Raw genomic sequence first — 24,249 nt, forward strand, 5'->3', positions numbered from 1 at the left:
GAGTGGGGGCCAGCCTAGGAGTCTATCGGGCGCTCGCCGCGGAGCGCCCGCGGTGCCACCTCGGCCCCAGGCGGCTTGGTGATGTTAGGCCTGTTTTCTCCGGGGCAGGCGACAGCAGCGCGCGGGCTCGTAGACCGCCGCAAAGATGGTGACTGCAGGGAGTTTTGTCCGTCTGCGATTGCAGGTCGTCAACGACGGATGTTCGGCATCCAGGGACACGCCACCTCTGCTCCCCAATCTGCAGCGGGGGAGGGAGTTCCCCCGACTCGGGGGATCCCACCGGCAGGAGGCAGGAAGGCACTCACTGGGATCTGCTCTTTCTCAGACAGGGAGCGGTGCCAGGGGCAATCTGCCTGTTCCTACGTTCGCCCTGCAACTCGGCACGGCTCCTCTCACCCCGCCGATTTATCGCTGTCACACGGGCAGGGTTTGGCAACGGCATGCGGTGCCCTCCGCTCACCCGCAGCTCGCAGCGGCCATTTTGTTTTTTCTTGCGGCACGCAAGCTGTGCCGACTGTGTCTCCCGGCACCGATTTGCTCCGGAACCAGGTAGAAGTGTGCAGCGCAGGTCCCCACGTCAATGAGGCACTTTTGGTCCTTTCAGGTACGCAAAGAAAGCAGGATTATTTCAGGATCTGGCTGGCGGCACGGGAGCGATGTGAGCTCACGTCCTCATCGTCCTCCTGCTGGCTACGCGCCCAATGTTTTCATCGTCAAACCTTTTTAACAAAATGTGCGTCAAGTTCATGAGCACCCTAAAATAACACGTTCAAAGGTTGCAAACAGACCCTTTAAAAAAAACGTCCAGGGATATTTGGACTTGAACTTTGTTTTCTGTATGGTTTTCTTTGAACACATATCATCATCGTTTGTTAATGTAGCTTAAAATCCATTAATGAAAAAATGCATACAATGAAAATGAATAGTCTGAGATCACCCCCCACTCCCTGCCCCCACTCTTCTCCCTTCTCTGGTACTTTCAAGGTCAGACTTGTAACACCCTGAATTGCACCTCGGCAACACATTTGTTGTGACTTGTGCTCTAGCACCTTGAAGCGTCTTTTGTGCTAGATGGAATTACAAATTAAGATCACAGACAAAATAGTTCATAAAGTAGGGAGACCTGACAAACATCGGACTGATGGATGTACACTCGCAAAGCATTTTAATTACACAGAGGTCTTTATACCCCAATATACATCATCTATGATGTCATTCTACGTGGCAGAATACAAAAACTATGAGGGGGGGAAGGATTGGTTACGGGATCATATCTACCTATAGAATATATAAGGATTAGTGCATCATTGGCTACCACTTACCTGTTGGGCAGGCCTTGTACTACCTCTACATACATAGAGCACTGATTATAATGGACGAACTGTCAGTGGATTGGTCTATACAACATTGCATGTTAGGTTGTCCCTCAAACCCACTGATTGGTTGGCATACTATCCCAATCTTGGACTTTCAACTCTTTTAGCGCACGTAAGTGAAACGAAAAGTAGGTGTTTGATTCCCATCAGACTGCTCCCCGTTTTCCCAATTAGTTCATCACCTCTCATTTTTAGGCCATAAGCCAAAGTCTTCCTTTTGAAGTTGAACTTGTTGACTGCTCACTGGCCTGGAACATTCAATGGAGTGTAAGTACACCACTATCTTCATCTGAGGCCTAATGAATAGTCCTTGTTCTCTTCTCTGAAATCCTGTGTTTGCAGACCATGAATTTGTCAATTTCAGCCTTCTATTTTGGGCTATTTGATCTAATTATGCTGGATGCACTTACTCCTTTTGGCCTCTAGAGATTTGCTCACTCCATCTCATATGAACTTTGGGCACTTTTAATTGATCAACAGTTGGTTTGTCCAGGTGTTTTCTTATTCTTCAATTTATGAGGAATGTCCCACATTCAGAGCTTATCCAGGTAACTCCCTTTGTGCACTGTGCTTATTCCTTAAAATAGTATCCTTTATTCTGGGCCAACCTTGACTCCTCGTCGGTTCTGCACACAGAACTATTCTTCTGCGTCTCCGGATCTTGCCGCCTTAATCTGTTTCTGAGATGGCTTGGTTGTATCAGACATAATCGACATCCATTTTCCTATCATGGCTGTCCTAGCCACGTTGTATATACCTTTATAGCAAGCTTCTATATGTTTCCTTTCTACCTGACGTTACTGCATATTTACAGTTATTGATCAGTAAGTAACTTCATCTTCTTTGTGGCCATGATTCCTTTAGCTTTGGGTACATGTTTCTCTGTGTGCTTCAGTTACATTGTTACTCTTAAGTATTTTCATATTGTTTCAACGTGAGTTCATATATCTTCTTTATGACATCACTCTAGCCTCATCAGATTTCACATAATGCTCCATGATGTCCATAGGTGCGTGCTGACATCCTCCCACTGGCTCAACATGAGGGTACTGTTGGTTTGGCTGTCCGAGTGCATAACATCTCTCATACACTTGATGTGGTATGGGAACGACACAGGCGGTCCCATTTACTGCTCTTCATCGACCATTCCAGTATGACAGTAACATTGTTACTCTTAAGTATTTTCATATCGTTTCAACATAGGTTCATATATCTTCTTTATGACATCACTCTGGCCTATCAGATTTCATTAATGGAGGATGCATGACTGAATAGCACTTGGGGGTGGAGGCAGGAACCGACTGGTCGACGGTAGTTCCAGAGGGCCCCGTGCATCTGTGAACGCCAACAAGGTGGCCAGGACTGGGCTTACAGACACAGTGCGGTTGCCAGGAGTCTCCCACTTGAGCCCGACCAGGAAAGAGTGTAATTTCAGTTACTGCCTTGGTCACTTGACCACACAGGCTCATCTCCTCCCGAGATGCCATCAGTATGCACCTTAATCATGCCGACCGATGGCCTCACTTCTTCTATGCGCACCACGCCTTGGCACCTGTCCAGGTATTGGACATCATCATTTCCATTGACCTTCACTCTGGGACCTCCACTAGCAAGATTGGGACTTATACATGTCTGTAAGCCCAGTGCTGTCCACCATTGACCAGTCGGTTCCTGCCTCCATCCCCTGTCAATTGGTATTCAGTCACGCATCCTCCGTTAATGCACACCTGTGACTTACCAAATAAATACTAACCCAACCGGGCTAACCTTTCACAACCTCCTTCTTCCCTCCTTTCCATAAGCCTATCTACTAGTGATAGAACACTCTGGATTATCCACCTGATTACTCCATGGGGCTTTTCCCCCAACACAACGCAGAACTCTGTACCAGTCCCACTCATCCTCAATTCGGCAAGCATCTACTTCCATGCCTTATGCACACCATCCGTGTGCTGCCAGTACAGAGGGCTTCTTTCCAACTAACGAACGACTTTCCTCCTTCTCTCCTTTCCCTCCCCCTCTGTCCACATGCCTCCTCTCACATGTCTACCTCCATGGCAACAAGACTCTTATGATTAACATGATCTTGCATATACAATTGATTCACATTGATCCAACAATGTTTATGATGATTATGTATGTATTACTTTTAATGACCAATCACACATTATGGAATATCCCATGCAATGTTATCATCTATCACGATTGGGCACAACATACTATCGGGTGATCCACGAAACACTTTAATGTAATCTATGTCAATGCATAGCCTTGAAAAAGACCCCTGTGGGTCGAAACATGTGTTGGCAATGCAAATAAAACATTGGTTACACTCCTCAGACCGGTTTCCTACTCGTTATTAGACAGAGTATCCATACCTCAGTACCTGGCACAATTGATGAAGGGTCTCAAACCCAATTCTCATTTCCCTAGTTCAGGGCAGTGGGGCACTGTCCTTAGAGACACCAGCACACGCAGCAGGGTACGCCATACATCCAAAAGCAGGCGCGGACGTTCCCCTTTTCTAGTGCTCCCACTTATCTGCATGTTTTTAGTTGTGCGTCAGTGGGGAGGGGCGGGGAATCGACTAGAGTGACTGGATAACTACATGCCACTGCAATCCCTTTTTTCCAGTCCCTTTTTAATGATGGTAATATCCGAACAGTCTGGAGGAATGGCTCGGGGGAGGGGGGAGAGGACTATTGCTTATTTTCTCTGTTTAAATAATACACAGAAATAATGCAGTCGAGTTGGGGCCTAAGGGCTGAGATGCTCACACACTTGCTTTCAGCACACTTCATTCAGTGTTCTTGTTAAGTAATTGTAGTTTTAGTTTCAGACTATAAAGTACAGGTTTTAAGTACTAGAATGCAATGTGATAAAAAGAGCTGGTTTAGCATCGCAACATGACATGGACTAATTGGGAGATGTCTTTAATCCTCCCACTGGGTTATATATGTGTGAAAACTACCTGCTCTTAGTCGTCGTTTGATGTAATCTTGTAGCTTGTGGTTATGGATGATGTACATATAAGCAAGAGACTGTATACCTTTAATGAGAAGACATCACTCATAATTCAACCACCTAATAGATGCACTCAAAAAGTGACGGTGTGCTTTCAATTAAAACCAACCTCACTCCCAGCTCAGCTTCGAATAATATGTAGTCAAACACGCTCTGTTTCACATGAGGGATATCTCCCAAAGGCACAGAGAACAGGGGGAGAAAGCCTGAAACTTTCCAGTTCTTTGGCAACAGGGGCAGGAATATCACTTGTCCCGGTAGAAATATTAACGGTTTTCACTTTCTGACTGCATGTCCTAAATGAATCCGTCAGTGTGGCTGGAGGTGAAACATGATTGGCTTTAAAGTCACGTGCATGACCTACACTGTTTGTAATGTAGATATTTTTAGCACAATCAGGGATCCGCACCTGAAGCTGAGTGCTTGGTAAGTAGAGAGACCCGTCCTAAATTAGAAAGCAACCAAGGTAGCTCAGTAGGCTTAGCAACTGTTTCAGAGATATTCTATGTTTAAAGCTGCCTATACAACATATCGCAATTATTGCTTCTAAAAAATATGTGCTGTAAGATACACTGTTCACCCAGGGGGAGGATTGGACAGGTTACGTGCGCAAGTACATGGTGAGGGAATTTCTACCAGCATTGTGAAAACCAAAGGTTTGCGCACATGAACCCGCTGTGCAATTTCCTACTATCTGATTGCCAGTACAATAGAAGCATTTCATTTATTTTGAGATGTTCTTGAAACGAGGCCTCTTTCGGCCAACATGCACTTTGCAACCTTTGTACTTGAAGCCTGGTGTGTACATGCTGCCTCCTACACCTGGAGCTTTTACATTGCCTTTGCCGTCTGGTCCTAACCTGTTGTCAAGGAGACAGAGCAGGACAACCAAGAAAGTAACCATTATCTGAATGGTAATTCCGGTTCTGCAAGTCCTTGCTCTCTCTGCTTTGCAACTTCCCCTTTGCTATCCCCAACAAGCCTATACCGTGTTACAACCACCCTCAGCCAGGAAAGAACATAAGGGAACGAGAGTGGGGGTTGCGGTAGGGTTGTTGGAGCATCTGTAGAGGACAGGCCTAGTGCACACAGGGGTGCATGCATGCAGAGACCCCAATATTAAAGTCGTTTCTTAAGGTGACAGCTTCTTTTGTAGTCGGAACCTGCCTGTGACACAGGATATTCCAACCAGTTGCGAAGGAGAGAGAGCGTGAGAGCAAAAGACTAAGAGAACCAGGCTCGCACTGAAGGTCATTGTTTGTATTATTTTGCACATCCTTCTATATCTATAAAATGCACACTGCTTTTTGTACTGCTTTTTCTTTTGTAAAACTAGTTTCCCTTCTCCCTCCTCCAGGATCCTGTGAGCATGGGGTCTGGTAAGTTGTCTTATTCTGAAACTTTGTTGAATTGAAGGGGGAAGGCTACTGAGAACATATGTGAGGCATCTGTCATGAAGGCAGAGTTTATCATTGTCCTTTGTGAATATTTTGTGTTTTCCCACTACCGTGTGCATACCAGGATGCCAAACCCCTCTATTGAAGAGATTAACAATGAAGTTCTTTATCTTTACTGTGAATAGATTTCTAAGTCGTCACGTGCGTGGCTTTTTCATCTTGCTGCCTACAGTATAGTATATCTTTCATTCTGTTAGCCTCCATGATGAGCTACGGCGTGGTTGCTAAGAAGTTATGCAAGCCGGTTGTGTGTATGGGATTTATATGGGATCCAGCTGAGCGCTGTACGAGCAGTGGAAGAGAGAACCATATGAATCATATTTGGGGGAGGGGCGCGTGATGTGGAGAAGGGAGCAGCATTTCAGGGCTTAGCTATCTGTGGCCAATGAGATGTTCTTTGAAGAGATGGATCTTTAATTTCTCTTCGAAGTGTCAGAGTGAATTGGGAAGTCTAATGTCGCTTGGTTGTGCTGTTCCAAAAACCAGGGACATAACGGGGGAGTTGTTTCCTGGTCTTCGCCTTGTTCAATTGATTGCTTTCCGGTTTGGCCATCCTGTGGCTTCATTTGATGTATTGTAATCCAGGCATGGAGCCTTGATACAGTGGGGTACACGAGACAAGGTTTGTTACAGCCTTGTAGGCAGTTTTGCAGACGATGTGACCTTGGAGTGAGTCCTTTGAAGAGATAAACTGCGGCATGTTCATCACCTATCAAAGGTGATAGGGCAGTAGCAATGATGATTTGATTTGATATTTATAACAGTCTTAATACACAGAGGTTTCTAAGCGCGGATCCCGGTTCGAACCTGTGTTGCTCTGTGTCGTCTTGCTTCCAAGGCGAGCACATTGCCTCTGAGCTATCCTCCTGAGACCTCATTCCTGTGAAGAGTGTGCTGCCACCATCCAGGTAGTAGAGCATGATTGCTTTGATGATCATTTGAAAGTCTGAGCTGGGAATGAAGAGCTTGGTTTTGTTGAGAGATAACAGGTGATGCAAGACAGTCCGCGGTTTCTTGGCAATTGGTTGTCTGGGAGGAGAGTTTATGGTGAACCGTGAACCTAAATGATCTTGAAATAGCATTGAGTAGGGAAATCGCGTGGCAAGTATCGTTTCGGAGAGGCATTTGTGGACTGTGTGCTTGGTGCGCTTGCCACGAAAGATTAATGCAGTCGTCATTGGGTGTAATTTCAAGTAGTTGAGCATCTGGATTAGGTTGAGCGAGAAGGCAGTTTTTGCACTGGTGCATATCATTGATCTGAGATGCAATGTTGTATCCTCGGGATATTAATGGCAAGATCAATGAGAAGCTACATAATGCAAACATACTTAAGAACATATATGTCCTTTATCCGTCACGAAGGACTACTTTGTCACTAATCCTACTTTGCAAATATCTTGAGAGACAGGCTGAGTGTGGCGGGGTGGGGTCGGGGCTGTGGTCTCAGAGATCACTATGCATCAAACCTGACTGTGTTTTTTGTAATTTCTCGGTTAGGTCCGAAAATGGTGGCCCTCCACCCTTACCATGGCATTCCAGCCCCTCCAGGGAAACCGGTCCTAACGTTCCAGATGGGCGATGTGATCGAGCTGCTCCGTGGGGATCCAGATTCCCAGTGGTGGGAGGTAAGAGCGCAACCTCATAGATCTCACCAAGCCCCGGATGTACTTATCATCCAAACTAAGTCACACTTCGTTCAAGTGTCTTAATATGCCCATAGGTGACATATTGAGAGCTTTGCAAGTTTACTACTCTCCTTTTTAATTAAATTATAAGATAATGGACTGGAATTATGGAAGAAAATTGTCCCTCACACTTTAACATATGATATGAGGATATGTTAATTTTGTGATACTAATGCAGTGTATTGTTTGTGTAGAAGTTACTACTAGTATATTTCTGAAGGACATTTCTCTCTTTAAAATGTCAGAACTGTTTTTCAAAATATTCCCTCTTCCTTGTTGCTCTGTAACCTGCCCCTATCCTGATTGGTTGGTGTATCCGCGGAGTGTTTCCCTACAATAATTGCAGTGGAAAAACATTCGTCCCAGGGGAATATTGGCTATGCTATACTTAAGGGGAACATTGTGATACGAGGCAATATTACAGTTTGAGAATTATGGGCGAAGGAGGAATGTAAATGAAGTGCTCATGGTCATCATCACATGGACTAGAACATGCCATCCCCAGATCCTGTAGACAAGCAGTATCCAAGACCAAGTCACCCAGACCAGACCGAAAGCGCAGAATGGGGAACCATAACTCCCAGAATCCACCTACTGGTCAGAATGAACCCTCGTGGGAGCCAGCTACTGTGAAATGCTAACCAAAGGAAACTTCCAGAAGGAGACCCGTCGAGAGCAGCAGCTGCCAATCAGCCAGCGGAGAGAACTTGCTGGTCTGCAAACCAAGATGGGAACTTCCATTTCTAAACACTTCCTCTTGGGGTATAGATCTACATAGTCCCCCGTGGATACAGGCCATGCTCAAATGCATCATGTAACTGGTCCTGTCAATCAGGCTGCACCCATTCAAGGCAAGCCCTACACAAGAGCCGGCACAGAAGGGCAAGGGAGTTTTGCAGCTGCAGAGTGGGCGCTTGGAGACGGAGAAGGACAATTGAAGAGGCTGGCGGGACACGAGTGGAATGAGCAGGAGGAAGGTGGCTGGAGAGAGGTTACAGGAGAGCTGGAAAGGAAGCTGGAGGTGATTGAGAGTAACACGGTGATAGAGAGAGGGAGGGAGACAGACAGAGACTGACAGATAGACACACACACACACACACACACACAGACAGACAGACAGAGACGGAGAGAGAGATCAACCCCAGAGGTTGGGAAGAGACAGAGCCAGAGGTTGGAAAGAGAAAGACCCAAGGAAAGGAGAGAACCTAGGGGTTGGGTTTGGGGGAGTGGGTGGAGAAACCCATGAGGCTGGGAAGATAGAAGGAAGGACAGAGGAGTGTGCCCAGCAGGTGGCTGAAATAGGAGTTGAGGAGGATTAGACTAAGGGGTTGAAAGTAGCCAGTGGAGGAAAGAAAGAGGGGAAATTGCTCCCTGAGCCAAGCGGTTGTGACAAAAGGTTGGGTGGAAGTATAAGCAGTTCATCGCTGAGCAATGATGAGTTGGTAAGGCGAAAAAGAGGAGTGGGAAACGGAGGTGAGGAACAAGAGGTATACCCAAGGCATTAGACTGTTTGGTCTCATTGAGGAGGTATTTATTTATTTATTTGTTTATTTATAAAGCACACCTAACCCAGAGGTATCTGGGCGCATTGCCTGGAAATACAATATGGGTACGATAGAAGATTACAAACACCATGGTACGGCATGACATTGATAGTATATTACACATAGACATTTTTATGGCGAACATTTGCAGTAAGGTATCAGAGGCAGCTTATCGATTTTGACCAAAAAGCCAGGTTTTCACTTTTTTTCTGAACATCCAAAAGGGGGGTTCCATTGTGATAGCTGAGGGCAAGGAGTTCCAAAGTTTGGCTGCTAGTACTGGGAAATTGTTGCCCCCTGCTTTTTGTAGCTTGAATCTGGGAATATTTAGGCACTATGAGTAGCTAGACTGCAAAGGCCTGTTGGATTGATTTCTGGTGAATTTGTCTACAAGGTATTTAGGAGCAGAATTTGATAGGCATTTGTGAGTGATGGATAAGGTTTTAAATGTGATTCTGTCCTAAACAGCGAGACGGTGGGCATTGTGTCTTGATGCAGAGATGTGGTTAGTTCTTGGGATCTTCAAAGCCGCTCTAAGTGCATTGTTTTGTAGCACTTGTAGCTTATTTATGTTGTGTTTATTGGTAGCTAGGTATACAGCATTTCAATAGTTACGTTTTGATAAAATGAGTGCTCTTGCCAAGGAAATGCAACTGTCGGGGGACAAGAAAGGTCTGCAAGCATTGATCAATTTCGAAGTGTAGGCTGTTGCTGACGCTGTGGCATTCACTTGTTTAGTAAGTGCGAGGGTAGAGTCTAGATAAATGCTGAGTGTTTTGACTTCTTTCGAGACTTTGATGATGTTACCATCAATATTAAAGGCTTTGAATTGGGAGTCAAGCTTATTGAGGCGAGTCTGTGAACCAATAAGGAGTAACTCCGCTTTGTCATCATTCAGACGTTGCCCATGGATGGCCATCCAAGCCTGAATGTTTCATTCAGACGTTTAGAGTCTGTGTCATAGGAACCTGTAATGGGTATGAGGATTTGGGTGTCATCAGCATAGTTAGTGTAGGTCACACCCAAATCATCTAGATGGTCGAATAATGTATTTATTTCAATTTTTATAAGGTGCCACATGCCCGTAGGCTTCAGAGCGCAACATAGAAAAAAGGACAAAGACAAACAAAGGAATCAGGACAGGAGTCAGCAAAGGTCAAGAGGAAAAGAGCACGGATCAGTCAGGATTCTGATTGAAGAGAAGGGGTTTTATTTATTTCTTAAAAAGAGCTAGGCTTTCAATCATATGTACATGACCTGGAAGATGATTCCACAACAGGGGGGCTTGGACATTAAAAGTGGTACTCCCAAAGTGTACCAATTTATACCTGGGTTGGAGGAAAGTTGGAAATGCAGAGGAGTGAAGCTCCCTACCTCCAACCTTGGATTTTAATCTTTCAGTGAGATATGAGGCTCAGATTTTATTTTACATTTAAAAGAAAGGGTTAGGCTCTGAGCCTATGCCTGCCAGCCAGCCAGCGAAGTGACCTTCTGGCCTCTGAAAAATGGGCACATTTAGGCAGTCCCTGGATGGCACGGACCAAGTTGTTTTGTGATACCTGAAGGGCTTGAATATTGGCTTGCGAGATGCCCGCTAGGAGACTATTACAATAGTCAAGCCTGGAGTTCACAAGTGAGATGGCAAGCAGGGCACAGTTGTTCATCGAAAGGAAAGGTCTAATCTAATGAATTTGTTTGGTGATCAGGCTGTAGGAAGAGCGGATGAAGGCAACGTGAGGATGCATGGAAAGTTTGTCAACTAAGATGACTCCCAACGTCTTCACCTTCTTCAAGACAGGAATAATGTTTGAGGTAATTGAGAAGTTATCGTAGGCGGGATCTAGTCTGCCCAGACGGATTTTAGATGCCACAATCAGGAGGTCCTTCTTTTTGCAATTGAGGGCAAGTTAATTAGGGGCCATCCAGGCCTGGATGACTTTATAGATGGTGTTAATGGCAGCCGAGTCCTGCTCATAATTCCCACTCAGCTGGAGAATGACCTGGGTATCATTGGCGTAGTTGGTATACCGAAACCCCCAGGGCATGCAACATGTAGAGCAGTGGGCGAATATAGATGTTAAATAATGTTGGGGAGTGGCATGACCCCTGTTACACTCCACAAGTTTGGGAGATGGGGTCCAAGGTTTTTTCACCTGCAGCCACTTGGACAGTACAGGGACCCAAAAAGGAAGAAATCCATTGAGAAGCCAATGGGGAACAGTTGACGACCTCCCTCAGACGTGTCACCAGGAGCGAATGATCCACCAATTCAAAGGAGGCCGAAGTGAAGATATTATATATTGTAGGTGATACGCAAGAGCCTTGCGGTACACCGCAAGAGACTGGGGCAGGTTCTGCCAAGGCCGTCAGTGTGAAGACCCTTGTTGTCCTGTCAGCAAGGAAGGATTGTATCCATGCAGCGGCCTTCATGGAAAAAGAAGCTGCTGAGCTAAAGTGTTTAGTGAGGATTTTATGATTGACTAGATCAAAGGCCGCCTAGGACTCCAGCAAGAGGAGGAGGACCATGTTACCTTTTCTTTTAATTCATCCATTTGGATTTTCAAGTCTATGAGGGCTGATTCTGTTCCATGGCCTGGTCTGAAGCCTGATTGTCGAAGGCCTAAAGGATTGCTGGTTTCTAGGTAGCTTTGTATTTGTATATAAGCCGCCCGTCCAATATTTTCAATAAGAAAGGTACTGTTGTGATGGGCCTGTAGTTTGTAGGAATGTTAGGGTGTAGGCAAATTTTTTTGAGAAGTGGTAGGACCCACGCATCTTTTAGGTTGGTCGGTACTGTGCATGTTTCAAAGGAAGCATTTATTAAGGGGGTGACGAACGGTGCAAGCTCCTTCACCACTTCTTTAATGAGTGTTGCACGGCACATGTCTTCTTGGCATCTTGAAGGTTTAAGGCTTGCTATAATGCATTCTACTTCACTTATGGTGTCCAGGGCAAACTGGAATGCTTTGCAAGGTTTGGTGGGTAGGTCAAGTGGCCTGGAGAATTTTGAGCTAGTTGGCAGAGTGAGTTTTTTTATTCTAATTTTGTTTGTAGTAGAGATTTTGCCAAGTAGCGTTTTTTGTATATTTGCTCACCAAATTGTGTATTTAGTACTAGATTCTGTCGGTTGCGATGGGGGCCCTAATTCTCTAAGGATGGTGAATAGTTCTTTCAATCCTGATTTAGCGTTCATAGTTCTATCGTTATAGGTGCCGCTTTTAGTTTGTAACATAGCTGCTTTGTGTTAGTGATAATCTTAGTATTGCAGTTTAGGTCTGCTAGCCAGTCCAGTAGTCTGCCTGTGCTATGGGTCGGGTTGGCAATGTGGTGAGTAAAGCCTAGCTCAGTGATTGTGTTGGCTAGTGATGTAGCATTGTCATCCTTGGCGTCATGGAGGCCTGAGTTATGATCTCCTAGCATCATGATTTGGGAGCCTGGTTTAGTATTCCTGGTAAGGAGTTGTGGGCTGTCTTCCTCAAATGATGATATTGGGCTTGGAGGTCTATATACAAGGTGTATTAGTAAGGTACGTTTGTCGGATAGTTTGTCAGATAGTGGAAGTTTGACAGATATGAGTTCTCCAGAGGGGAGCCGTTGATTAGGTAGTTCTTTGAGGCCTACCTGTTTTTTGGCAATGAATGCTACTCCACTGCCTCTAGACACTTCTCTGTCTGCTCTAAGAATTGTGTCGTTTTCAGCTATGGCTAGTGATAATGTTGGGCCTGAGGTTTCCGTAATAGCCAGGAAGTCTAAGTTATTGGTTACAATGAGATCGGTTATCTCTAGCGCATGTGCCAGAAGAGATCTAGCATTTAAGAGCGCACCTTTGATAGGTAATGCATCTTGGTTAGAGGTTTCAGGGGTGTGGCAGTGGAAGCAGGGGAAGATGTTTTACTGTTGTTTTTCAGGTGGACATGGCTGTCCCTTGTTGTTCTAGAAGGCGTGTTCTTTGTACTTGGATGAGATCTACGGTGGGCTAAACATGGCAGGTTATTTCTTAGTCTAGAACCTATTCTGACGTTTCTGATGCTTATTGGGCATCGTTGATTGGGGGTAGGCCGGGTTGCATAAAGCTGAATCCATTGTAGCGGTGTGATCGGACAGTTACTACTTTGTCGTTCCTTGTATGCTGTTAGTAATAGTCATGTCAGGCTGCAGAGCAGGTAAGAACTTGGTAGTTATTTTATTGTTGGACAGAGGTAATGGTGTAGTCATGATAATGGTTACCTTGCGTAGGTCAGCCATATGTGAGGAAATAGTAATTGCATGGTGTGTATATGGCTGTATGGCAGATACGGATCGGGTAGATGAGGACAGAGTGCTGGGGACTAAAGCCATGACCCTAGGACGGGGAGTTTGAGTTAAGGAACAGACCCAGCCCATAGAGCATCTCCGGTGGCTGGCCTCCTGATGTAAGATGCTGTAACACAGCTCGTTCCCGCTTTGTGAAGGCCTACCATGCAATTGCACATAAGGCCCGGGACCCTGGTGAGGGGGTTCTCTGAAGACTAAAACAGGAAGCCATAGAATAGAGTTGACCTAAGGAGCTAAGAAATCAGAGTGAAAAGTGAACATCAGCGAAGGAAGAATACTCAAGGAAAGGGATCACTACATTTTGTAATGTAACCTAAGAGACTTTTTGTTTGAAACCCACTTTCGTTGAACCCGGGAGACATTTTGTTTGAGACAAAACTTTTTCTTTCAGCCTCAGACTTTCATTTGAACCCTCAGAGTCCTTTGGTTGCCCTAGAGACTTTACATTCAGGAGGAACTATTCTTCACAACGTTGGGGAGGATGCTCAAAACCCCTTTCACCATCCAGACATTTTTAAAAAAGCATTTGGAAAGCTTGTGAATTGGGGTGATATATTTAACATTTGTTGCACCTCGCAATAGAAATCTCTGTACAGATCTACAGGGCTAAGTCGGTAGCAGCTGCAGTGCTGACCTCTTTCCTATAACAATTACAGACAATCAATGACTATGCACCTTACCTACTCTTCCTCCAGAATACCCCCAGTTATCCCGTGCACGTGGAGTGTGGCCTGAAATGCATCTCTGACACATCTGGGTCAGTGGCAGATTTAAGGCAAAGGGCCCCGTGGGGAGCACCTGGTGTGGGCCCTAGGTGGGCGGGTCATGGAGGTGGAGCTTTGGGTGGGCGGAGTTAAGTGTGGTCACAAGAGCAGGACGATGGGAAAGAGGGGCGAGGGAGACAGAGAGGGGCAAGGGAGAAGTGAGATGAAGGGATGAGAACGAAGGAGAAAGAAATATAAGTAAAGACAGGGAGGCTGGGAGAGGTAGTATGTATAAAGTAAGTAAAGAGAAAGAAAGATGGAACATAGGATGGAAGAGGAAGTCGTGGGGGAAGGGCGATGGAGTTAGAGAAGAACACAGGTCAGAGAATGCTAGAGAAACAGATGAAAAACGAGATAGGGCGATGGAGGGGAAGGGAGAATAAGGCGGGCAGAACAAGAAAGATAGAGAAACACACTCAGTTAGAGAGCCACAGAGGTAACGAGGTGGGCCCCTGAGGGCAGCCTGTGTGCTGCAGGGGAGCCGTGCAGCTGCTATACGCAGTGCTGCGGTCCTCTGAGCCGGGCCCTGAGTCTCTGACTTACCGGGCCAGGGATGGTCCCTCTCCTGGGGATTCCTTTGGGGCAGTCTCCAACTTCAGGGCGCACATCAGTGCAGATGGCACTGTTCGGGGCCGCAGCCTGTGTGCACTCCATCCAGCCAAAGGCAGGCATTTCCCTTCACTGGTGCAGGTCGTGATGGGGGAGTGGGAGGCTTTCTCATTCATGACTGTCCCCAGCTCAGGGTGCTTTTCACAAGAAAAGCCCACCAAGAATGTTGTCCCCTTCACGGCTTTGGACTGTAGTGTAGCGCCTAGGGAAGGAAACCGCGGCGCTAGCGAATAAGACAAGACACTTGGCCCCTACTTGGTTCCCTGCCTCCAACACAGCCAACATGTAACTCATAACTGGTGGCCTGCCTCCCCATTCCCAAAATAACAAATGCACACTCTGAACAGTTCTGCTCTTCTTTCACAATTTTAGGCTAAACCTTTGACACTGTGAAAGAAGGGCAGAACAAACGCACACACGACTCAACTCGAACTGGAGTGACATCACAACAGAAAGGGCCTTTTGCTGTGTGGAAGGGGTGGGGCCTGGGGCAGGGGCCCCGTCGCCATTTGTCTGCCTGGCGACCGTTAGATCCGCCTCTGATCTGGGTACACATTTGGAAAATCAACACCCCCATTGCTTGCACCTAGGGAAGCAACAACTATTATCCTCATATGAGAATCTCGAGTATTGCGAGATTTAATGCGAGGTCAAATGGCTAAATTACATAAACAAATTATGATGTCACTATGGATGGTGACAGTGTTGGCGAAACGTTGCACCGTCTCGGAGAGAAATTAGAGGAGAGGCGCTTTGTGTGCGTCATGCTAAAGGGGTAACCAGCAGCAGCGTACAGAACGTTCGTGTGGCAGGAAGTTGGTATTTATAATGCGTAGCTGAAGCTGGAGATTCGACACTCGGAAGCCAGGAGTGGTCTAAGCTTTCATTCTCTGAGATTTCAATCTCGATAGAGGTACTGCGATTGCAGGCTGCTGCTTTCCAGCGAGGAGAAAGCATTGGAGTTTTGTTTGCCGGCAGTGTGACTCACCTTGCTGGTAGACCGGGATGGCTGCCGTACTGCAGAGCTACATTCAATAAACATTACTCATGGCAATGTTTGAAGAACTGACATTAAGCGGAACAAATGATTAACTCAAGTTATTTAATGTTTATCTTACAACGCTTTATGCATTTATAATGGAGTGTACATGCGTAAGCACTTTACCTGTGTGCAAGTCAAATAAGGAATTGTTAACATGTATTGCAGAGCAGGTACGTTTATTTAAGGCAACTTTCTGTTTTGCGTGGTATCACAGTTCTTTTCGTGCAATGCTACATTTTCTTTTGTTCAACACATTTGGGTTGGAACAGGTTAGCCACTTTGATTCATACTGTAACGCGGGAAATTGCCCTCCATTCGGGGGTCTTGACGTTTTGTTAATTTAATGAACCCTGTCCCAGGATTGGATGGGCGGGTGGCTGCAGTCCCAGTTTTTGCCAGGAACCAATTCAGAAATCCTGATATCGGGCGCCTGGCACGTCTGCGTGCCTCCATTTCCTCCCTTATCCCCCTCCTTGGTCGCTCTCCTCCAATGAGAGAGAAGTGTGCCTGGAACACAACCCCTCACCCTCCCTCCCCCGGCCCCCGCAACAGTCCAGCAACATAGAAGTAGGACGACAGTTTTATTGGACTTCTGTTAGTGTTTAATGTAGTCCTACCTCTATGTCAATGGCCTGTCACGTTTTTAAAAATAAATCTAGTCACCCTATGTGGAAGTTAAGTTTTAATGTGCCAGTCTAACCCTTTGAGGAATTGCAGCATGTTAAGTCGCTTTAACTAGCAACATGGACTTTTAGAACAGCAATTTTGGTTGCACTAAATCAGCAACATGGACTTATAGACAATCGTGCATGAGGGTATGTTAAGTTTGAGTTATGCTAGCGTAATATTTTGAGGAATAACATCCCTTTTTTAGGTTGCGCAATGTTGAGTTTTGACATGCTAGTGGAAACTTTTGAGCCTTTGCAGCATATTTAAGTTTCACAAATATAGAAACATGGACTTTTTAGAACAGGAAGTTAATTATACTGTCATGTTTACATGTGAAATGGGAAGCACTTTGAAAAGTGGATGGAGAGTATTCACTTTGATGTTTTGACAGCTGGTGTGGGTAGGGCCCTGCCCATACCCTGTTTTTGTGTATAATTTTGCAGATGTTTATCTTGGCACCAGTGTGTTTATTGTTGCGGCCAGTGGAAAAAGGTGACTGCAGCGCTTGCTGGAATGGTGTGGAGTTGTTGTGGATGCATAGTTTGCATGGTTGATCTGTGCTGTTTTTCCTGTTTGGGCACCAGTAGAAAATTGTTTTACAAGCAAATGGGGTTTGTATATTCCTGTGTGGATGTGAATATGGTTTTGTTTGTGTTAGCCCCATTGAGGATTATCTCAATATATCCAAATTTTTGGTTTTTGGTTTCATGGAATCATCCTGGAAACCCTTTAGATGATTATGGAGGACTTGGCAACTCCCACCCTCTCCTGGTGCCGATGAGAGAGAAGTGTGCCTGGAACACAACCCCCCACCCTCCCTCCCCCTCCCTTCACTCTGTCTGGTTGTGGGCAGTCTTCTCAGCAGAGTTTGACGTAAGATGCTGTGTGTCTGGCCAAGACACTGGGATTCTAGTTTGTTTGGGTGTTTGTTGACCTTGTTCATTTTTGCTGTGCAGGTTACTTGCCAAAATGTGTGGGTGCTGATTGTGTGTCAGGTGAGAATGCTGTCAAGTATGGTTGCAGTTAGTTGAGCACCTCCCTGTGTGCAAACTGATTGGATTGGTCTGTGTTAAGGGTTAGTTCAGTCTCCCAAGAGCGGTAGTGGGCCATGTGCCAGCCCACGTAGGGGCAGTTTACGCTCGGGGTGGAGGCCCTGAGGCCACCTGTGGTAAGAGTGGACGGAAGGTGTTCGGTTGTTGTTCAAGAGTGTCTTCAGTGTGTGCTCAGGAGACCCCCAGCCGAGCCGAGGTTTGCTCCGAGAGTACTTTAAGACGAGATAGCTGCACCTTGAAGTGGAAGGGGGTGCAGATTTATTACTCCAACACCAATCAATAAGGACAACTCAATGGTTTGGCAAAAGGAGTCCGTTTAATGACCAGTACAAAAAACGGGGACTCATGGCAATCAGCAGTGATGCGATAGTCCGTCTCACTTCAACTACAACAAACTTCATAAAAAACACATCATTTACACTGAAAATTCATCATAAGTGATTTGTAACACTCAAAAGTTAACAAGCATTTCTATTGGTTCAGAAAAGGTAACTTTAATATAGGTGCTATATCTGTATATGGTAACGGAGTGAGGGGATTGGGTAAATACTGTCAGGTTGGCATTAAGCCCTTCCTTCAAAATGAATACTCTAGACGTCACTAAAAGTACGACATCCCATTGGTTCTACTAACTATAGGACCCTAGATTACTTGGTCCATTGTGATTGGGTTGGCACCAACCGCATGCATAAATTTCCACTTTGCTTAGCAGCACACAGAATGTTCAGCCAGGTGCAGGGTACCCCCTCAGCTACCTGGCCTTCCTCCAATTAAGGTTACAATCAATCATCACTTCAACAACAATGTGTCAATTATGTTACTGTGGTTGGCCTTGAAACTGCATCTTCTGTCTGGGAAAGTTCCGATATCTCTTCCTGGGTGGATGCCAAGCGTAGGTATGAACTCGTGGTTCTCCTCGCTCGGATGGTCACATGATGTAGACACAGTGAATTTTCCTAGGTTCTCTCAATTCGCTTCCTTATCTTGACCTTTTGGAGACAGGATATTCTGTTCTTAAGTTTCAATTAGATGTAGATACTGTCCGTTCCTTCTATTGGTATGACCTTGGCTCTCCTGGCACGAGTTGCATCTGCTGAGTTTCGATTCAGCCGTCTCTTCTCATTTTGCTAGAATATGAATCTTGTCTTGTTTGGCCTCTAGTAACCTGAGTTGATTCTGCTTTTCGTGTAAAGTGGAATCGCACTTATAATAATGTGCTTCGTTGTGAGGTAGATTATGTACACTGGCGCTTGCTGCGTTATTCTTCTACTTAGCATAGCAAGCTGCACTGTTTTCTTAGCTTTCTTGCGGTTTCAAGCATATGTACAGGTGTAAACTGATCGACTGCATTCATTTCCTTACAGCTTAACTCTCTTTTGTTTTGATAGCTTTCTATCACTTTAAGCTCACAATCTCTTTTCTCATGGCATTTTGTCTCCTTGTGTCATTCTTGGTTCTTCATTTGTTCTATCTGCGAGTCCGTCCGGGCTCTCGTGACGACACCATTTGTCTTGCATTAAGGCCTTTGTGGTTTCTTCCGGGACAGTACTTAGGCAATCTTCATTTCGTCTCATTTGTTGGTAGGGTTTTCTCAATGGATACCGCACTGTCCATGGTTGTCTGGGTATTGGTACTTCAATAGGTGTTGCTGTTCTGATGGGTACTGGGCAGAGCCCTACTGCGGCTCTCTGCTGGTTTATTTGCTCATCATACGTCCCATATTTTGGTGTGAACATTACTGTTACTTCAAAATGGGCGATGGGAGTGCAGGCTTAATTTGGGACCTCCTCTACACTCCCCCCTCTGGGCAATTCACCGACCACTTTCACCTTCTTTTTTGGATGAAATTCACTTGATTCTTCTATAGCTATCTTCACTCCATCTCCTGGGTTCATTCCTTCCTCATCTTCTGGATCTATACATGATGGTTTGAAGAAGTGTCTCTTCGGAGTCCATATCTTTATTACTCCCTTCAGGCTTCCTATTGTTCTTACATGTTCGTCTTTATTCCATGTCATGAGTTGACATTGTCCATTTGGACTACAGTAAACTCATCCTCCCTCATAGTTTCTATGTTTCCTGTGATAGGGAAACTTTGTACTTTCTGCCGTGTGAATGCTAGATTTCACAAGGTCTCTTTTTCTTCATCAGTCAGGTCTTTGGACTTCCATCCTGGCTTGACATCAATCATGATCTTCATCCCTACGGCTTTCTTCACAGTTTTCTGGCATTGCGAGATTACTATCTTGATAACACAAAAGCAGTAATATCATCACTAGCAGGGCTCCTAGGAACTTGAATATGTCTGCCATCCATTGTGGGACCCAAGAGAATAGTGATCCAAACCAGGTGTCATCATCAACGTCGTCAGTTTCGTCGATAATCTGGTTCTGTAGCTTCGTAAGCATACCTATGGCTTCCGTCAAAGTTCCATTTTCCTCGTCGTGAGAAGGTATAAATGTTTAACATGATTCTCCTATTTTTGCACAAACTCCTCCATACATAGCTGTGATCATGTCAAGGACATATCTGTTCTGGAGAGTCATCAGTCAGATAGCTCTTAGCTCTTCCTTAATTGCATTGAATCCTTTTATGGTTGTGTTGATGGTCTGTAGTAACTCCCATCTGGTTATCTGCAACCATTTAGTATTTACTCCAACTTGGATTATTGGCATAAAAATCGTTGTGAACACTGATGAGGTGAGGCTGAACAGCCTGTGTTCATATGGGATTGCATGAAAAGCTTCTTCTGATTTAGCAGAGAACTAATTCTCTCTCTTCATCCGAGTTATCAGTTCCACAGATCTCTTCTTCCTCAGGTGAGCATCTGCTTTCGGGAAACTGTCAATATTCAGGTCACTTTTCGGGATCACCAATGCTGGAAGGACGACATTCACTATTGTGCATATACCTCCCCAGTCTCTTGGCAGTCTGATGTATGCTTTGGATCCACACACCCAATAATGATCCATAATCACTGCAGTTCGAAGTACCATTCCTGGTACAGCAAAAACTTGTCCACAGTTCTGATTCTCTCCCATCTTTCTTGTGCCATTGTTCCTGAAGCAGAATTGTGGGCTTTCTAGTGGCACTATCTGTAAGGGTCTCTCCTCTGTCTTCGATCCATGTCAGTAGTTTTGCAAGTTTTGGCCACAATGGCTTGCATCCGTTTTGCACTATGTTGATGGTGGGCTTGTAGTGACCGAAGACCATCCATGCTCGGCATATCACTACTCCTTTCTCCCATCCGTCTGGTGAAAGCACTGTTCCCCAAATTTGCATTTGGCCTTGATTCTTCAATCTCCAAGCTTCTTCTGGAGTTTTTCCTTGGACATTTAGCTTCTGGTTTGCTTCTCCTCTGATCTCTGCTCCTTTACTCCAGGCTTGTCATATCTGATCACAATGTGTTTCGTTTTTCCATTGTTTCTTGTCTTTATGTCCTGGACATATTCGTCTTCATTTGGATCAGTTGCTTCAGTTGCCCATTTCAGAGAGACATCACTACCCATGAACTGGCCTCTGGTCTTGCGCATTGCTATGTGTGACATACAGTGTGCTGTCTGGACATCGATTTCTACAGCTACGAAGATCTTGGACTTCCCCATGCTTTATGGTAGGAGTGCGCAAACAAAGCATTCCCCTCTGAATTTCGTCTTCCAACTTCTTTCATGTGCTGGTACTAAATGTTGTGCTGTCCAGGTAGTCGTTTAGTTCATTGTCATCTCCATGCATGCTTCTCTTGATTCTCAATGTTTTCCTATAGTTGGCTATGACTACATCCCTGAATGCATCTGTTGGCTTTTTCTTGCTGGAGGATTCTCAGGTGTCCTGGTCCATGGTGCAGGCCTCCTCATCTGCGCCATTTGAGTGGACAGGAGTCTGGCAGTTCTTTCCCTCTTCTCATACATCTTTCTCCTGCTGGTTACAAATGCCCATGCCAACCAGCCTGACACTGGTCCGGTGCATGGTTGTATTGTAGAACTGGTACCCTTGCGTTGGAACATATGTGCTTGGTAATACAATCTCTGCGGTTTTGTTCTTCAGTTCCTCCTGTAGTTCCCTTGCTCTGGCTACGTGCGGAGCTAATGAGTCTACTATCAGTTGTCCGTGCAGAGAGTTTCTCAGTGTTGGCTCTTGTTTTCTTAAGAGTTTCTGATATAACTGCATCTGTTGGATTTTGCTTTAATTCTTGTTTTCTCACATCATCTGCTGTGCAGTTTCTTATGGCAGGCAGTCTCTTCTTCTCTGCTGCTTTGATTTGTGGTTCTGCAGTCATTGACACTAGGCCTGGTTCAGGTGCATTCAGTTTTTGCATGCGTGTAGTTGTCAGTGATATTACTTTATTCATTCCTTGCCGACCCTGTCTTCAGGCTTTTCTTTTCGTTCGTTAACACAAGTGTGTGTGTATCATTGCTAATCACATCCATTTCAAGTTCATTCCCTCCACCATCCGATCTTCTAGGGACTGGAATGACAATGTAAGGTCTGGGTGCCTTAGTAGGTGTCATGCATGCATCATTAGCTGGGTGCACTGAAATTGGGGCGCTTTGTGCACCAATAAAGAATGCAGCTCTGATCGTTAATGACAGTAAAACAATAATGAATTTGATGCATAGGTACATTATGCCCCTGTAGGTCAGGCGGCAGCATTTTCTTCCAGAGAAACTTGGTCTTCTCTCCTCCTGTGGTAGGACCAGATTGTCGCTCTGAAACCCCATCTCGATCATTTATCAAATGTCAATTTTATTGCATTCCCTTAAACAATATCGTCTTTCGAGTTCTATGTTTTCTCCACAAGTGTTAGGTGCGCCACAAGTGTCCCCCCTCTCGCGAGTGGCAAATTGTCTCTTATGTCAGGATACAGTTCCCTTGGTAGACTATGGGACAAATCAAAATAATATAACACTTTAGTGAGTCCCTTTACTGTTCATGTTCAAAATAGGTAAACTCCCAATCTACTCCCCTGATTTGCTTCAATCCTGAGGACATGGTGTATGCTGGTCAATACGAAGAGTAAGGACAGAAAAATATCAAATGCCAATAAAGTTCTTGACACTGCTTCCTCGATCTGTCCCTCGGCGAAAGCTTTTTATTTTTTATTTTTAGACTCTCCTCAGATAGTTCTGTTGATGGATCGAATGCTCTATTTGCAGTACAATTCCATGCAAAAGCATGCCCATCTGTGCAACATTATAGCTGGATTTCTGATGAATGTGAGGACGTCAACATCGATTGGTCTCCCCACTAGCTCTGGAAAGTCAGTGACTAGACGAAAAAGGACATTATGAGCCAACCTGCTGTCTTCCAGTAACGGGGACATCTGTCCTGTCTTGCTGAGGTTCGGAATTATATGTTTTCTCCTAAATGCGAACAATGTCTGCACTGTCCAGTCACGTGGAGTGCAACTAGAGTTATGATTTTATTTAAAAGATAGCTTAAATGTTCTGTATTTGCCGGGTCTCGAACGAATGTGAGTGTATCTGTTGTTCTCCAGATAAGAGTTGGACCGTCTTCGATTATGCGAAAGAACAGTGTGTTGATGAGCTCATCTATTTCCGCCTTTGTTGGGAACATTTGATTCTTTCTCACTGTACTCAGGGAGTAGGATACATTGTTCGGCAATGACAGTGAGGAGTTGTCTTATTGTCTTTTTGTTTTCACTATCTTGTAGAAAGTCATTGACACTGGTGAGCCGCCCTACCAATGACGGGTATGATCTTAGCACTAGATCAAAATGGGTGACCACATCCTTGGTGATGTCGCTACTGCGGGACACCACAAGTGACTCCGAATAGGGTCTCAGTGTGGAACGAGTCGGGATACTGTGTTTGCTTCCAATGTAAGTGTCCTCGGTCAAAATTTGGCATATTCTTTTCTCAAAGCTTGAGTGTGTCTCAGTCCAAAGTTCAGTAGTCAATAGCCTGTGTTGTGGCTTACACGTGCAGTTTTCTTCTTCACCATGCAACTAGGATGCACAGAGTGTCTGTTTTTTACGTTCTTCTCCCCTTTTTTGCTTAGAGGAAGTGTCCAATTGAAGCCACAATTTGCAAAAAGTTATTTGTCTTTGTCTGGATGGTCATGCATCCTTCCACTTCATGGATCTCGTCTGCACGTGCTATGGTTCTTCCCCATCGTTCGTTGATTCCTCTCATTGGGGTGCAAGCAGGGGGTCTTCTCCGATGTAAGGTTTTATGTCGCCGAGAAAAATCCAAGCTCTCCTGCTTTGTAGTTTCACTGTGGACAGAGTGCAGTCATCCACTGTAAAAGGGCATTTGAATCTTGGCTCGTCCCACTTTTTCCTTGTATGATTCCTCACAAGGACGGCGTCTCCAGGGAAGATGGATGGAACACGTAAACCTTGAACTTGGTCTGTTGTAGTATCTCCTGTGTTTTGTGCTGCTCTGCACCCTTTTCGTCGTTGCTGCAGCTGGTCTGAAATCAAAGTAAGGCAAGATGTCATGCAGTTCAGATAGTTTTGCATTTCAGACCCTGAAACCTCTCCTGTTGACTGGGCATCATATCTAGCTCTATCTTGGGGTGTCAGAGGAATTCTTATTCTTCTTCCTGTGGCTATCTCGTGTGGCGTAAGATGATGGTCGAACTCGGGTTGGTTCCAAAGTGCATACAGTGCCAGTGGAAGGCAGTGCAACCATCCCTTCTTTAGAGTAAGCTTCAACTTGGCAATCCTTTCCTTTAACAAGCGTTGAGCCCCT

The 24,249-nt window shown here is 45.2% G+C and overlaps 1 protein-coding gene across 2 annotated transcripts in view; it reads left to right on the forward strand.

Annotated features, from left to right (window-relative positions):
• Positions 1-24,249, forward strand: part of VAV2 (vav guanine nucleotide exchange factor 2) — a 1,354,235-nt gene that overhangs the window by 1,223,522 nt on the left and 106,464 nt on the right. For both annotated transcript variants that reach the window (XM_069609623.1, XM_069609624.1), the window contains exons 19-20: positions 5,758-5,779; positions 7,355-7,482. In XM_069609623.1, coding sequence (XP_069465724.1) covers positions 5,758-5,779; positions 7,355-7,482 — 150 coding nt within the window. The remainder of the gene's footprint in view (positions 1-5,757; positions 5,780-7,354; positions 7,483-24,249) is intronic.

The sequence above is a fragment of the Ambystoma mexicanum genome, chromosome 8 (assembly GCF_040938575.1).
Source record: "Ambystoma mexicanum isolate Mex_15411 chromosome 8, UKY_AmexF1_1, whole genome shotgun sequence".
NCBI classification, from domain to species: Eukaryota; Metazoa; Chordata; class Amphibia; order Caudata; family Ambystomatidae; genus Ambystoma; species Ambystoma mexicanum.